At 61.4% G+C, this 15,550-nt stretch overlaps 3 protein-coding genes across 3 annotated transcripts; 2 read left to right on the top strand and 1 right to left on the bottom strand.

Moving 5' to 3' along the window:
* The first annotated feature begins 1,064 nt into the window (after positions 1-1,064).
* WDR24 (WD repeat domain 24) lies at positions 1,065-9,129 on the top strand. The gene is given in 25 exon segments (XM_079321191.1): positions 1,065-1,167; positions 1,712-2,216; positions 2,218-2,665; positions 2,997-3,174; positions 3,895-4,133; positions 4,136-4,179; positions 4,181-4,381; positions 4,383-4,499; positions 4,501-4,572; positions 4,644-4,691; positions 4,693-4,720; positions 4,723-4,759; positions 6,508-6,629; positions 7,192-7,286; positions 7,288-7,297; positions 7,373-7,413; positions 7,415-7,432; positions 7,434-7,519; positions 7,521-7,626; positions 7,629-7,706; positions 7,708-7,716; positions 8,443-8,487; positions 8,489-8,596; positions 8,598-8,629; positions 8,748-9,129. Coding segments are annotated over 24 exon segments (2,364 nt in total). The 5' UTR covers positions 1,065-1,167; positions 1,712-2,183; the 3' UTR covers positions 8,917-9,129.
* A 120-nt stretch (positions 9,130-9,249) lies between these two features.
* JMJD8 (jumonji domain containing 8) lies at positions 9,250-11,482 on the top strand. Its single transcript, XM_079321193.1, is given in 13 exon segments — positions 9,250-9,472; positions 9,550-9,633; positions 9,895-9,935; positions 9,938-9,942; positions 10,035-10,131; positions 10,204-10,255; positions 10,319-10,455; positions 10,524-10,553; positions 10,556-10,578; positions 10,580-10,591; positions 10,720-10,805; positions 10,807-10,851; positions 10,894-11,482. Coding segments are annotated over 13 exon segments (924 nt in total). The 5' UTR covers positions 9,250-9,377; the 3' UTR covers positions 11,111-11,482.
* On the bottom strand, positions 11,273-15,102 carry STUB1 (STIP1 homology and U-box containing protein 1). Its single transcript, XM_079321192.1, is given in 10 exon segments — positions 11,273-12,167; positions 12,513-12,526; positions 12,529-12,628; positions 12,742-12,798; positions 13,275-13,362; positions 13,496-13,661; positions 13,769-13,967; positions 14,800-14,870; positions 14,873-14,924; positions 14,927-15,102. Coding segments are annotated over 10 exon segments (930 nt in total). The 5' UTR covers positions 14,984-15,102; the 3' UTR covers positions 11,273-12,041.
* Between the last annotated feature and the right edge of the window lie 448 nt (positions 15,103-15,550).

The raw sequence follows: 15,550 nt of genomic DNA, 5'->3' as shown, positions 1-15,550 counted from the left end.
GCACAGCCCCCCATGGCAGTGTGCCCCCATGCCTCCCAGTGCACCCACACACCTTGCGCACCCCTAACACTCCAGTTCACTCCTACATCCCCAATGTACCCCTTATCCCCTCGGCACCCCCATTTTCCACCCTGCCTCCTAATGCACCCCACATCCCCCTAAACCCCATTTTCTCCAGTCCCTCTGGGATGCACCTCTGGTATCCCCAATCCCCCCGAATCCCACATCTCCCTGACACTCTCACCCTACACACCCAGTAACCCCCGGTTTTTCTCCTCCTGCACCCCCAGTCCCCAGCACACCTCCTATCCCTCCAGCAGCCCCCTTCATCCCAGCGAGACCCCACTCTCCGTGCACCCCGCATCCCTCCGGCACCCCCAGCCAGGACACTCTATATCCTCCAATACTCATTTATCCGCTTGCATCCCTATTCCTACTGCACCCCACATCCCTCTGGCGCCCCCGGACCCCGCATTGCCCTGAACCCCAAGGCTCAATGCCCCGAACCCCAAGGCTCAATGCCCAGCTCCGTGCGGGGGCGGGGCCTGCATTATGGGCGGGGCTTTTCACACGGGGCGGGAACGTTTGCTCGTGTGGGGTGTGCGGGGCCTGATAAGTCCGAATGAGAAGGGGGAGTGGCACTAGGGGGCGTGGTCTGTTACCGTGACTGATAGGGGCGTGGTCTTGTCACAGTGGGGCGGGGCTGAACTGCAAGTGTACAGGGGGGCGTGGCCAGCCCAAAGCGGGCGGGTCTGGGCAGGGAGGGGGCGTGGCCTGGGGGCAGGAGTAGCTCCGGCCATCGGAAGAGGCGTGGTCTGATGTAAGGGAGGGGCCGGTGGCGGAAAGAGGCGTGGCCTGTTTCAGGGGCGGGTCCCGGTGACGGAAAAAGGCGTGGCCTGTTTCAGGGGCGGGTCCCGGTGGCGGAAAGAGGCGTGGCCTGTTTCAGGGGCGGGTCCCGGTGGCGGAAAGAGGCGTGGCCTGTTTCAGGGGCGGGTCCCAGTGGCGGGAGAAGGCGTGGCCTGTTTCAGGGGCGGGTCCCGGTGGCGGAAGGGGGCGTGGTCTGTTTCACGGGCGGGTCCCGGTGACGGAAGGAGGCGTGGCCCGGCGGGAGTTCCGCGGCGGCGGGGCCTGCTCGGCCCGAGCTGCCGGCGGGGGAACCGGCATCGGGTACGGCTTCAGGAACGGCTCCGCGGCCTCGCACGGAGGGGATCTGTGAGCGGGTGGCAGCGGCAGGGGACTCTGAGAGGCGAGAGGGGGTTGTGAAGGGGCCTTGAGGGCTCTGAGGGGCGGGAGGATATGGGGTGTAGGGGCGTCTGAGGGAGCGCCGAGTGGGCTCTGAAGGGCTGGAGGGGGCCCGAAGGGGCTGCGGGTCAGGAGCGGGGCCTGCAGAAGGGGAAGTTGTGGGGTCTGAGGGGTCCTGGGGGGCTGGGGGTCAGGAGAAGGGGGATATGTAGCATGCGAGGGCTGTGGGTCAGGAGAGGGCCCTGATGAGGTGGGTGTGTGGGATATGAGGGGCTGGGGGGTGGCCTCAGGGGTAGGAGGGGACACTAAGGGTGCTCTGAGGGTGGGAAGGGGCCCGTGCAGTGTGAGGTATGAGGGATCTGTGGGACCTGGCAAGGGAAGGGCAGAGGGGCTAGATCAGGCAGTGCTGTGGCAGGAGCTCAGCCTGGCTCTGGAGGACACATCCCATGGGAACCTCTGATCCCTCCAGGAAGCCTGGAGTAGCTGCTGCCCCATCTCTGCTAGAGAAGGAAGATCATCCCCTGGTTCTTGCAGGTTTTGGGGTTCTGAGTGCCCCACGGAGGTGACCGTGGCCTCACTTCACCCCACTTTGTGCTGCAGACGCTGCCCATTTCAGCCACAGCGCTGTACTTGAGCTGCATTATCAACAGCAGCGAAACATCTCGGGGTGTGGCCAAAGAGGGAAGAAGGAACCCAGAGAAGGATTTCAGGAACTCCCTGAGTGGGAGCCACAGAAGGCAGCAGGAGGAGGACACGGAGTGGGGCTGTATCTCCCTCCCACAGGCAGCTCCACAGCCCGTTGATGCCGCCACAAGAAGCCGCGGTCGGAGCCAGCAGGGCCCGGCAGGAGCGGTGGGAGCCCAGCCTGCCCCTGGCCAGCTCTGGCTGAGGTGGGTGTGCAGGCAGCCTGCCGGGGAGGGGACAGCACCCCGAGGACAGCCATGGAGAAGATGGCCAGGGTCACCACCGCCCTGGGGGGGCAACGCGCTGACCGGCCGCACCATGTTCTGCCACCTGGACGCCCCTGCCAACGCCATCAGCGTGTGCCGGGACGCTGCCCAGGTGGTGGTGGCCGGCCGCAACATCTTCAAGATCTACTCCATCGAGGAGGAGCAGTTTGTGGAGAAGCTGAACCTCCGCGTGGGCCGCAAGCCCTCCCTGAACTTCAGCTGCGCCGACGTGGTGTGGCACCAGATGGACGAGAACCTGCTGGCCACCGCCGCCACCAACGGCGTGGTGGTCACCTGGAACCTGGGCAAGCCGTCCCGCAACAAGCAGGACCAGCTGTTCACGGAGCACAAGCGCACGGTCAACAAGGTGTGCTTCCACCCCACCGAGGTGTACATGCTGCTCAGCGGCTCCCAGGACGGCTACATGAAGTGCTTCGACCTGCGCAAGAAGGACTCTGTCAGCACCTTCTCTGGTACAAATGGAGCTGCTCTTCTGTTTCCCTGTTTGGGAGCTCTGTCCTTTCCTTGCTTGTCCCCTCACCCTTAGGAGAGGCAGGTGTTTGGAGCTTTGCCCTTCCCCTTGCTTGGGAGGAGGGTGAGATGCCCAGAGCAGGGAAAGAAGGAGCTGAAAGGCATTTTGGTGCCTTTTTTTGCCCTCTTACTAGTAGCTGGGTCTGTGTGGGAGATGGAAGACAGTCACAGCATTGCTTGCTACCCCCTTTTCTCTGTGCCAGGGACCCCCATGGCTCTTCCACACAGGGATTTTTAGCTTTGCTGGAGCTCTCAACTTGTGTCCCCTTCCAGGCCAGTCAGAGAGCGTGCGTGATGTCCAGTTCAGCATCCGGGACTATTTCACCTTCGCTGCCACCTTTGAGAACGGGAACGTGCAGCTGTGGGACATCCGCCGGCCCGACCGCTACGAGAGGATGTTCACAGCCCACAACGGGCCCGTCTTCTGCTGTGACTGGCACCCAGAGGACAGGTGAGTGTGGGCCAGACACCTCACCTTGCAGGACAAGAGAGACCCTAAAAACAGGATTGGGATTTTGTGGGATTTTTGGGTCTGGGATTTGTTGGAAGATAGGATGATTGTCGCTTTGAGAATTTGGGGTGGTGTAAAAGTGTTTGGCGTTTGTTCTTTGATAAATTAGAGGGTTTTGAGGCACTGGTGTCTTATGATTGGGTATAGTAGTATCACAGTAGCCTCTTGCTCCAGTGCTCAGTTTGAGGAAGGCACAACTTGGCTGCTCTGGGACACAGCTTGCTTGTGTTCAGTCGTTTTCCTGCCTGCCTTTTCTGGGAGGTTGCTGGGAAGGATCTGGAAGCAGCTGTTACAGTGTGCAGGTTCCCACTCGCTCCCTGCCAGGCAGTGCTGCCACTGTTCATGATCTTAGAGAGGCACTGAAATATGTTCAGAATGGCCTTTTCCTCTCTGCTGGGCCTGGCCAGTGGAAAGCAGAGCCAGAGGGAACTGGTCTGACTGGGATGTGGCTCTGGGGGCACAGGGCCATAACTGGGGGCGGGAAGGAGGGTGTTGCCTGACCTGGTTGTTGCAGAGCGGAGGTGTCAGGGGAGCTCATGGGAGGATGGGATTGCAGCCCAGCTGCCTTTCTGCTGCATGGACGTGATCACACTTGTGCTGTGAGCATTTCTGTGCCACAGTGAGAACAGAGGGGTGATCACTGACCCATCCTCATCCCAGGGGCTGGCTGGCCACAGGCGGCCGGGACAAGATGGTGAAGGTGTGGGACATGAACACGACGCGGGCCAAGGAGATCTACTGCGTGCAGACCATCGCCTCGGTGGCACGGGTGAAGTGGCGCCCCGAGTGCAAGCACCACATCGCCACCTGCTCCATGATGGTGGATCACAACATCTACGTGTGGGACGTGCGCCGCCCCTTCATCCCCTCGGCCATGTTCGAGGAGCACAAGGACGTCACCCGGGCATCGTGTGGCGGCACCTGCACGACCCCTATTTCCTGCTCTTCGGGCTCCAAGGACAGCACCCTCTACCAGCACATCTCAAGGACGCCAGCCAGCCCATCGACCGCGCCAACCCCCGAGGGGCTGTGCTACAGCCTCTACGGAGACCTGGCCTTTGCCGCCAAGGAGAGCCTCATCTCCTCCGACTCCAACCGCAAGCCCTACATCGGCGACCGGCCGCCACCCATCTTCTTCAAGCGCAAGCCTGGACCACACGGAGCAGTTCGAGTACATCTCGTCCTCCAGCGCCCTCAGCGTGTTCGAGACGGACGTGGAGAGCGGCAGCATGGACTGTTCGTGCACAACGGCCAAGCAGTACGCGCTTGGCCGGCCGGCCGCTGGCCGAGCTCTGCGACCACAACGCCAAGGTGGCCAAGGGGCTGGAGCGCAACCAGGTGAGTGTGGGGCGGCTGCTGTGGCGGGGTGGCAGCCTGGAAAGACTCTGATGGGGTTGGGTTCCACGCAGGTGGCTCAGACGTGGACGATGCTGAGGATTATCTACTCCAGCCTTGGCAACCGTGGCATCCACAAACCTCAACCACAGCATGGGGAAGGCAGCACTGCCCTCCCTCTCATGAACAGGTACGGGGGGTCAGAGCTGCAGGGTGTGATGAGATGAGTGGGGTAACTCCATGAGGGGAGTGTGGAAGCAGTTCCTTAACTGGAATGGGGTTATAGAATCACATCAAGGAATACCGGAATGGTTTGGATTGGAAGGGGCCTTCTCATCCCATCCCAGCCCATTCCCTGCCATGGGCAGGGACACCATCCCAGGTTGCTCCAAGTCCCATCCAGCCTGGCCTTGGACACCTCCAGGGATCCAGGGGCAGCCACAGCTTCTCTGGACACCCTGTGCCAGGGCCTCCCCATTCTAGGGAACAATTTCTACCTAATAACTAGCCTGCCCCAGACACAGGGAGCGAGCAGGGACAGCTGTCCCTCAGCCTCAGGCTGTGCTGGTTTTTGCATGTTGGCGTTGTTTGAACACAGCCAATTCCCATGTTGGTGTGGGAAGCAAGTGCCCAGCCTGTCCTTGAGCTGTGCAGCCTTACACAGTGCTCCCTTCTCTCCTTCAACCAAAGTTTAGCCTGTGGTGGGACATGGGGCTGGCACCAGCTTTGCAGTTACTGAATTCATGAACCACAGAATCTCTGACGTTGGAAAAGTTCTCTGAGGTCCTTCCTCCAGCAGCACTGCCAAGGCCAACACCAAACCATGTCCCTAAGCAACACACATGCATCATGTTGAACATCTCCAGGGATGGTGACTCCACCACTGCCCTGGGCAGCTGTGCCAGTGCCTGACCACCGTGTCCATGAAGAAATTTTCCCAAGATTCAATCTAAACCTCCTCTGGCATAATTTGAGGCCATTTCCTCTTCTCCTGTCCCTTGTTCCCTGATAAAAGAGCTCGACTCCCCTGGCTGCCTCCTCTTGTCAGGGCATTGTGGAGGTGACAAGGAGGCTCCCCCTGAGCCTCCTTTTGTCTGTTCCCTTCCCTGGATGTGCTCCAGCCCCTCAGTTACTTTACTGTCCAGAGGGACCCAAAAGTGACCCCAGGATCTGAGCTGAGGTCTCAGCAGTGCCCAGGGCAGTGATGGTGACCAAGTGCTGGGGATGGAGAAGGTGTCTCTTGGCTGGAGCTGGAACTGCCAGCGTACAGAGGTTTTCTTCTGGAGCTCTTCCAAGGGAGAGCACAGCCCAGCTCTGCCAGCAGCCGCTGTGGGCTGATGAAGCAGGAAACTTGTTTTTCGTCTTCTCAATGACATAAATGTGAGGGGTGAGGACTCCAAATGAGCTGTCAGACCTCGCAGGGGCAGGGTTCCCAGAGTGAGTGACAGATCCTCAAATAACTCCAAAGGAAAGGAGCACTGTCCTTGACCAAGCTCTGCCTCCAGCGGGTGGCTGTGCTGCTGTCTGAGCAGCAGCCTGGGGAGCTGGGCTCTGCTCCAACACCATCCCTTCCCTTTTCCATCTCGGTGAAGGCCAAGCGTGGTGGTGCATAACAAACAGCCTTGGAGAGAGGCAGCTCCTGTTCACCTGCCTCTGAGGGGAAGGAGATGGAGCCAAGAGCCTGCTCAGCACTGGAATTCTTCAGGGAGACCTTCGCAGTCCCACCAGGCTTGGAGGAAGGGCTGTGATCACAGTCACAATGTGTCTTTATTTTTAAGTCACACCGTGGGGACTGGTGACTCCTGCCCACAAAAGGGTATCACCGTATCTCATGTTTCACCATTCCAGTTGCAACTGGACACCTGTATCCAGGCTGTTTGCTGGCTGAAATGGAAACTTTATACTCCTCTGACTGTTAATTTTAATGCTTTTTCCCAGCTTTAACCTGAAAGATATCCCTGCTGGACTGGGCAGCGAGTCCAGACTGGACCGCAGCAAAGGAGAGAGCCGCACAGAAAACATCCTCATGGACTCCTCCTCCACCCTGATCAACAACGAGGGTAACCTCCTGGCTGGCACAGTCCCACTCCCACAGCTCTTCCCTCCTCAGCCATAGACAAACTGGGATAAACTGGGGCATTTTTCCTGTGAATTGGGGGTGGCTGGATGTGCTGCAGCCCAGGGTGAAGGACACTGAGCAGAAAGGTCTGTTGGAGTCAGTGAGCCAGGGGTCTCTGAATTCTTCAGAGAGAAATCAGAGTGCAGAGATCGAATTAAAGCCTTTGGATGGGTTGAAGTATATTAAGCCACTCAGACATAAAGTAGATGTTTAAGTAGAAGTAAGTTAGCAAGTTTAGGGTGAGTTCTAATGCTTTTTGTAAGTGAAAGGTTTCAAATGCCTGAGTAGCAGAGCAAGTTCTAGTGAAGGTTGAAACATACTGATATCTTCAGCAAGAGGCTCCTGGCCCACAGGGGTAGACAGGACTTAGACACAATAGAGCTATAGTAAGTGGTGGGGAACGGAGCTGTGTGGCTCAGGCACAGCCTGGCATGCTGGGGCAGGACATGGGAGGTGGGATCCAGCGGTGTGATGAGCTGATTTCTGTTTCCCTGGGCACTCAGACAATGAGGAGACAGAGGGCAGCGACGTCCCTGCAGATTACCTGCTGGGAGATGTGGAGGCAGATGAGGACGACCTGTACATGATGGACCACGAGAAACCCGCACGGTGAGCGCAAAGGGGGACGTGTTGTCTGTCCCAGCTGGATTTTATCCTGCTCACTCCCTCCTCTTCTCCTCTCAGCTGAAGAGCAGGAATACAGCCTTCCCCAGGAGGCCTTCCCACCTGCGCCATGAGATCGTTGGACAACCCATCAGCCTTGGACCACCTGCAGGACAAGGCCGACTCGCCCCACGTCAGCGGCAACGAGGCCGAGACGGTGTCGCTGACGCTCCGTGGAGTCCTTCTCGCTGATCTCCATCTCCCACTCGCTCTACGAGAACCGCCTGCCCTCTGACTTCTTCAACCCCATCGTGAGGGACACGCTGCTCTTCTTACGCCGAGCAGGGGCGACGTGCAGACGGCCGTGTCCGTGCTCATCGTGCTGGGGGAGCGCATCCGCAAGGAGATCGACGAGGCAGACGCAGGTACAGCCCCTGGGGGAGCACCTTGCCTTGCTGGGACCCCGTGGGATGGGATCCTGCCTGGGGATTGGGGCACGTCCCTTCTCCTCCAGACCCTGTCAGGGCCAGCTCTATGCCAGCTCCCGGGTTCAGGTATCTGTCCTACCACCAGTTCTGGCAGGGAATTGAGGTGGGCTCTGCAGGGTCAGGATGGGGAGGTGACCTTCCCTGTTGATACAGGGAAGGATGCTGTTCCCCAGCATTGCAGAGCTGTTCTCCCACTGCAGGGATCAGACAATCACAGAATCCTTTAGGCAGGAAAAGCCCTCTAAGATTTTCAACCATTCCCCCAGCGCTGCCAAGGCCACCACTGAACCATGTCCCCAAGTGCCACGTCAAGAGAGTTTTAGTTTCTCCCAAGAGATGGTGACTACCATTGCAATGGGCAGCCTGTGCCAGTGCTTGACTACCCTTTCCGTGAAGAAATTCTCCTTAATATCCAATCTAAACCTCCCCTGGTACAACCGAGGCCATTTCCTCTTGTCCTGTCCCTTGTTCCCTGGGAGCAGAGCCCAAGCCCAGTTGGCTTCACTCTCCTGTCAGAACTTGGAGAGTGAGAAGGCCCCCCTCCCCTGAGCCTCCTTTTCTCCAGGCTGAGCCCCCAGGGGAATCTCACCTTTGGATGCAGGGCTGGGTCCTGAGGGGGTTTCAGGGTGGATGTAGAGGCTCAGCTGTCCGTGGCGTCCCCAGGAGCACTGGTACACGTCCTACATCGACCTGCTGCAGCGCTTCCAGCCTCTGGAACATCTCCAATGAGGTGATCAAGCTGAGCACCTGCCGTGCCATCAACTGCCTCAACCAGGCTTCCACCACCCTGCACATCAACTGCAGCAACTGCAAGAGGCCCCATGAGCAACAGGGGCTGGATCTGCGACAGGTGAGGGGGCCCCAGAGGGGCTCGTGGGGACCAGGGGGACGGGGTGGGTGCCCCTGTTCCTCTTGTTGCCCCCCCGAGGGCTCTCCCTGCCCACACCCACCCGAATTTCCCCGTGCAGGTGTCGGCAGTGTGCCAGCATGTGTGCTGTGTGTCACCACGTGGTGAAGGGGCTCTTCGTTTGGTGCCAGGGCTGCAGCCACGGCGGCCACCTGCAGCACATCATGAAGTGGCTGGAGACCAGTTCCCACTGCCCTGCCGGCTGTGGCCACCTCTGCGAGTACACCTGAGCCCCTGAGAGTGCACCTGAGCCCCCTGAGAATACACCTGAGCCCCGTGCCCGCGGCAGAGTTGGCAGTGGGGTGGAGCAGGGCAGGCAGCGTGCCCTGCCCAATACCTCTGGCACTGCCCTCCCTGTATTTATTTGTGTAAATAAGGGCTGGGGGTGCACCCCCTGCCCGGCCGTTTTTTACTGGATTAAAACAAACCAGCAGTTGAATCGAGCCATGACTCCTGTCTTTGCTTCGCCTGGGTGCATCAGGCCCTGCGGTGTCCCCGGTGTTCCCATGCTGTTGTCCCCTGTGCCGGGAGGCCACTTTAAGCCGTAAGGTACGGCTCGCTTTCCGCTGCCCCTTAAATTATGGCCCTTATCGGGACCCCTAGCGGTGCGCCCACCCAATGACTACGTGCGCCGTGTTTCTATGGTGCATGCCGGGAATCGTAGTTCCCGGTGTCTCCGGCGCCGGTCCCGATGGCGGCGCGGCTGCTGCCGCCGCTGCTGCTGCTGCTGCTGCCGCTGGGCTGCGTCCGGCCCGGCGCCTGCACAGACCCTCCGGACGGCGGCTGGTAAGGACAGGGGCTGCCCCGGGACCGCTTTCTGTGCCGCTCCTGGTGCCGGTGCCGAGCGGAGTCTCCCGTTGCAGGCTGGCGGGCACGGTGCCGGAGGAACCACGCTGCACCGTGGAGAGAGCCGATGCGTCCCTCACCTACTCCCTCTTCCTGCAGCGGTACAGGGGACCGGGCTAACGGGGAGGGGGGGGATCCCGGGGGAAAGACCCTGGGGTGGCGGGGGAAAACCTGGGGGAAGGTGGTTGGGACCGATCCCGGTGTCCCGGGGGTGGTTTGGAGCCAGTCCCGGTGTCCCGGAGTGAGTCGGGGCTGGTCCCGGTGCCCCGGGATGGGTCGGGGGTGGTCCCGGTGTCCCGGGATGGGTCAGTGCTGCTCCCCGTGCTTCGCCCTCGCGGGACCCCGCTGGATGCTGCCCCTAGGTTCGCCTTCTCCCGGCCGGTGATCCTCGGTGGGGTCACGGACATTCGGTGAGTGCCGGGAGGGGACGAGGGTTCCGGGTGGGACCTCCCGGTGCCCGGGAGCGGCGGCAGTATCCCGCTCCCTGCGCTCCATCCTGCAGGCGTTCCGAGCCCTCTGCACCCGGGAGAAGCTGCTGGCGGCGTTCGGGCCCTTCCGGGTGCGGCTCAGCACGGCCAACACCTACTCGTACCGCAAAGGTGAGCGCGGGGGCCGTGCCCGGCCGCGGGGGAGCCGCTTCCCCGCTCACCCTCGTTCCTCCGTTCCCGCAGTGGATGTGCCGTTCCAGGAGTACGTGGAGCACCTGCTGAAGCCGCAGGACCGGCCGGCTGGGCAGCGGGGGTAGCGCTGTCCCTCCCCGCAGCCCCGTCCCCTCGCCGGGCTCAGCTCCCGTGTCCCCCCAGACACCCTCTACTTCTTCGGGGACAACAACTTCACCGAGTGGGGCCCCCTCTTCCAGCACTACGTGCCCCCTCCCTTCCGCATCCCGGGCACCAGCCCCGCCTACAGCTTTGGGATCGCAGGTGGGTGTGGGATGGGATTGGGCCGGCTCTGGGGTCTCTCCCAGCACCAACGCCCGGTTCCACCGCAGGCTCAGGCTCTGGCGTTCCCTTCCACTGGCACGGCCTGGTTTCTCCGAGGTGATTTCTCGGCAGGAAGGTGAGAACTGAGCCCTAGGGGAAGGATCTGGGGAGGGGGGAGAGACAAACAAGCCCTAACAAGTCCCTGGGGCTGAGCCTGAGGGCTGCAGGATAATTGGGAGGGCATGTGCCCCCGGTGTTTTCCAGCGCTGGTTTCTGTACCCGCCGGATCAAACCCCACACTTCCACCCCAATGAGACAACGCTGGCCTGGCTCCAGCACACTATCCCACCCTGCCACGGCCCAGCGCCCGCTGGAGTGCACCCTACACCCGGGGAGGTGAGTCCAGGGCTGCAGGGGGACCCCAGGCTTCTCAGCCAGAGCCCTGGCACCCCACTGGTGGTCTCCTGCAGGTGCGTACTTCCCTGACCGCTGGTGGCACGCCACACTCAACCTGGACACCAGTGTCTTCATCTCCACCCTCCTGGGGCTAGGGCTGGCAGGGACAAGGACACGTCACCCACCACCACACTCAGGCAGGAGCTCCAGCTACTGCCACCCTCAGGGAAAGACAACTGTACTGGGACCAACTGCCTGAGAAAGTTCTGGTTTTTACTGGTCTTTATCCTCCCCCCTTGGATTAAAATTGTTCTACTGAAGCACACTGTGTGTTGCTAGACCCCTGGAGCAAACCTGGTCCTTGTGGGATGACACCAATCCCCAAGCCAGGGTATCCCCAGAAATGGCTGCCGTCAGCAACTCCAGATCCTTTTCCACGTTTATTGCTGAATTTTTTTTATTCTTTTTATATATTTTTTTTAAATGGACATTGGCAAACTTCCAGAGGGCGCTCAAATGCCAGGCAGGCCATCGGCCAACCAAAACGCTGGAACCTCAGTTGAATGCAAATCTGTTGGTTATTTTTTGTGGGGTTTTTAAGGGATTTCATTAAAAGGAACAAGAACTTTAACCCAGGTGGTTGTTCTTAGGGAGCCACAGTCCCAGTGGGGAAGGGGAGGTGGGAAGCAGTCCCTTCCAGCCCTAGGGCAGTTGTTTCCCAGGGAAAGCCAGAGGGTGCGTCAGCATCCCAGCAAGTGGCTGTTTACTGGGAAGAGGACCAACCCTGGCCAGGCAGAGGTGGAAGGCAGGAAGAAACAACTCTAAACACAGGGAAGGATGGGGCTCTGGGTGCTCATCCCAGCCAGCTCCCTGTGGCAATCCCTGGAGCAGGACGTGCTCCCTGGGGACTGTGGCTGCCCTGGCTGAGGGGGTGATGGACATGATGGTGAGGCCACTGCCGAGGAGCCAGCATTCCAAGCCCCAGGCTCTCCTGGAGCCAGAGAGGGGAGCCAGGGAGCCGTGGTGCCCCCCAGCTGCTGGGCCCCTCGGGAAGGGACGTGGTGACGTGGTGCCCTCGCCCAGCGCCAGGCCCGGGGCAGCTGGGGCGGAGGGGGAACAGCCAGAGAGCGAGTAAGGCGTGGTGCCAGCCCAGGGAGAGCCAGCCATGCCAGGGCCAGGCCCCCGGCCCCTCAGTAATCCTCCACCCAGCCGTTCTCCGAGATGAAGGCGTCTATCACCTCCTTCATGGCGAGGTTGGGGATCAGCTGGTCCTGGGTCAGGGGACTCCGCGTCACCGGGTCGAAATGACCCACGCGCTGCAGGGAGGAGGCGCAGGGGAACCGGTTACTCCACCTGCCCGGGCTCAGCCCCGAGGTGCAGGTGGCTGTGAGGCCAGCACCGTGTGGCATCTGCCCCAGCAGCCAGGGAGAGCCCCTTGAGGTGCCTCCCAGCAGGATGAGGGCAGGTCAAGGTGCAAGACCCCTGCCAAGAGCCGCCCCCGCTTTGGGCAGGGCCTGGCAGCACCTGCTCCACAGGGAGCTGCCCGGGCAGGTAACTGGGACCAAATCCAAGGAGCCTGCAGAGCCCTGAGTTTAGCAAAAAGATGCCTTCCCACCCAGGCCAACATGGTGGGAAAGCCCCTATCCCTGGCTTGGCAGTACCTGGAGATGCTCCCAATGTCCTTCCTGTCGTAGGTGATCCCGCTGGGCGTGATGCAGGGCTCTCTCATCAGCTCAAAACTGATCTTCCCACACAGGTAGTCAGGGATGTCCCGCTTCTGGCTCGGAGAGGCACAGCTGGGTCAGGAAAGAGGGCTGGCAGGTGGTGCTAGCTCAGAGAGGGGAGCAGGGTACACAGCAGGTTTAGGAGCACAGGCTGGGTCACACTCACCTTCCTCTTCTCATCCACTTGGGAGAAGAGCTCGTCCATGTCTGCCAGGTATTTGTCCTGAAAGAGAAGCCCTTGAGAATAAGGGTTTCTTTGTGTGCAGGGGCTGCAGGTGCCCGGGAGTGCCACAAAGCCAGGTCCTCAGTGGCACCCTGCCTATGAAGCTCATGGCTGAACCTGGCAATAGTGATCCAGCTTAAAATAACCTTCCTTTGTGGGCCTATATTTATCTGGGATTAGTCCCCAGCACTCAGACCCACATGTGGCCAAGAGCCACTTGTGTTTCCTCAGCGAACAACAGGCACAGCACGTCACCACTGCCAGGCTGGGACAAGAGGTGACAGAGCAGGGGAAGAAGTCATGGAGGGACACAACTGCCGCCGTGATGGCTCAAGCTATAGAATTAAGGCTACTGTGCTGTGTCCCAAGGTCTCCCAGCTTTCAATTGCACAGCTGCAGCTCTGCAGCTTTCCTGGCTGCAGCAGAGTGAGGATGGGGGTGAGAATGGGATGAGGAAGCCCCCAGCCTCCACTCACGTGTTTGGCCTCGATGCTGGCCAGCTGCACACGGCCCCGGCTCTCGTCCGTGTTTTCCTGCTGAGTCTTTCGGCACTCTGCCAGCTCCCTAGGACACGTGGGAACTCAGGGGGACGGGGGGACATTGTCGCAGCATTCCCTGCTGCAAGGCTCTGCAGAGGCACCTCACAGAGCTGTGACAGCCTGGTGGCACTAAAAAAGCCTCCCAGGTGCCCCGTTACCTCTCCTTCTCGGCCACGATCAGCTTGGTCAGGTGGGAGTGCAGCTCGTTCTCCTGGTTGATCCTCTTCTCCTCGATGCTGTTCCAGCGCTTCTTCTTGGCGATGCGCAGCGCGCTGGGGATGTCATCCCCGAAATTCAGCCGCTGTTCCTTGGCGAGGTTGTAGGCTGAGGGGAGAAAGGGCACCTCAGAGCCAGCGGCAGCATCCCCGTCGCCATGCCTGGCCCTTCCCCAGCAGACAGGAGCAGGGGACAGTGGCAGCGTGCCCGCTCACCTCTCTGCAGGTTGGCGATGGCCTCGTCGTAGTTTTCCATCTCCATCTGGCACTGGCCCAGGAAGAAGTGAGCCTTGACAGACTGCCCGTCCAGCTCCAGCGCCCGCTTGCAGTCGGCCAGCGCCTTGTCGTGCTGCTGCATCTTCAGGTAGCACAGGGCCCGGTTGGTGTAGTACACGGCCACCAAGGGGTTCCGGTTCTGCGGGGACAGGCCCATGTTGGCGGCAGGGCCAGGATGTGCCGGTGACAGCGGGTGACAGCCGGGTGACTCGGTGAGCCAGCACAGTGCTGTCACCCTGGGCAGGGAGAGCCAGCAGTGCCAGCGGGGCGTGCACCCTGTGGGGAGGTGCTGGGATGGATTGGGCACAGGCTGGGGCTGGTCCCCATAGGGCAGCCAATGTCCCTGCCCCTAGAGGGGACTGACACCCCTGGTATCCTGACACTGGCAGGGTGGGTCTGCCCTACCCAGAACAGCCTAGGGACAGAGCAGGGTTGAGGGGAAACAGGCTGGGGGTGGGGTGTAGGACAGTCTAGCTTGGGGGAGGGGATGGGCTGGGGGTGTCCAGGGCCAGGGGGTTGCCTAGGCCAGGCCCAGGAGGCCCAGAGCTGTGTCCAGGCAGGCCCAGTGAGGGAACAGTGTCCAGATTAAAAAGCTCCCATCTCAGGGGTATCTTGGCCAGGCCCTGAGGAATGGGAGCCCAGCCCAAACAGGTTCCATCCTGGTGATATCCAGGCCGGGGCTCAGATGTCCAGGCCGGGGGCGGGCCCATCTCGCGCGAGTCAAGGCCAGGTGCGTGGAGGGGGTGTCCCGTCCCATCCCGGGGATCCCACCCCACGGCGGCCAGCCAGCTCCGGGAGGGTGTCCAGGCCCAGGGGGAGGTTCCAGCCCGGGCTCATCGCCGCCAGGAGGGAGGCTGGTGTGTCCCGTCCCCGGGGATCCCGTCCCGAGGGTACCCGGGCCAGGCCCTTGGGGACGGCGGTGCGGTGTCCCCTCCCCGGGGCTCCCGTCCGGGGGCGCCGCCGGGACTCACGATGGCGCGGCCGTAGCAGGCGGCGGCCTCGGGGTACTTGCGGCCGCCGAAGAGCCGGTTCCCCTGCTCCTGTGCTCCTGCGCGCTGTGGCTCTTCTCGGGGCTGCCGCCGCCCGCGCCCCCCGCCCCGGCCCGGCCGCGCCGGGTCCCGCCGCGCCTCCCTCGCGCTCCTCCTTGCCCTTCATGGCGCGGCCCGGGCCGGCGCTGGGGCCGCGGCTCCGCTGGCTCGGGCGGCCCCGGCGGCTCCGGCTGCGCCGCTCCGGCCGCGCACTGCGACAGCGCCGCTTCCGGGGCGGGGCCGCGCGGGGGCGGGGTCTGGGAGGAGGGCGGGGTTAAAGAAGGGGCGGGTCTTTGAAAGGTGGGGGGACTGCGCGCGCTCGGGAGGGGCGGGGCTAAAGATGGGAGGGCGTTTTGGGCGTGGTCAGTGATGTGTGGGCGTGGTCTATTTAGTGGGCGTGGGATGGATGGATGGATGGATGGATGGATGGATGGATGGATGGATGGATGGATGGATGATGGATGGATGGATGGATGGATGGATGGAGGATGGATGGATGGATGGATGGATGGATGGATGGATGGATGGATGGATGGATGGATGGATGGATGGATGGATGGATGGAGGGGATTGGGGTGGGGTTTGATGGGGGCAGTGCGTACAGAAAGGTGCAGGAGGGGTGTTGGGGTGAGAGACCGGGGAGGAGAGACGCGGAGCTGGCGGGGGCTGGGGGTGCAGGGGGTGTGTGTGGGGG

The sequence above is a fragment of the Erithacus rubecula genome (assembly GCF_903797595.1).
Source record: "Erithacus rubecula genome assembly, chromosome: 17".
Classification (NCBI taxonomy): domain Eukaryota; kingdom Metazoa; phylum Chordata; class Aves; order Passeriformes; family Muscicapidae; genus Erithacus; species Erithacus rubecula.
This window is presented reverse-complemented; position numbering and strand designations above follow the sequence as displayed.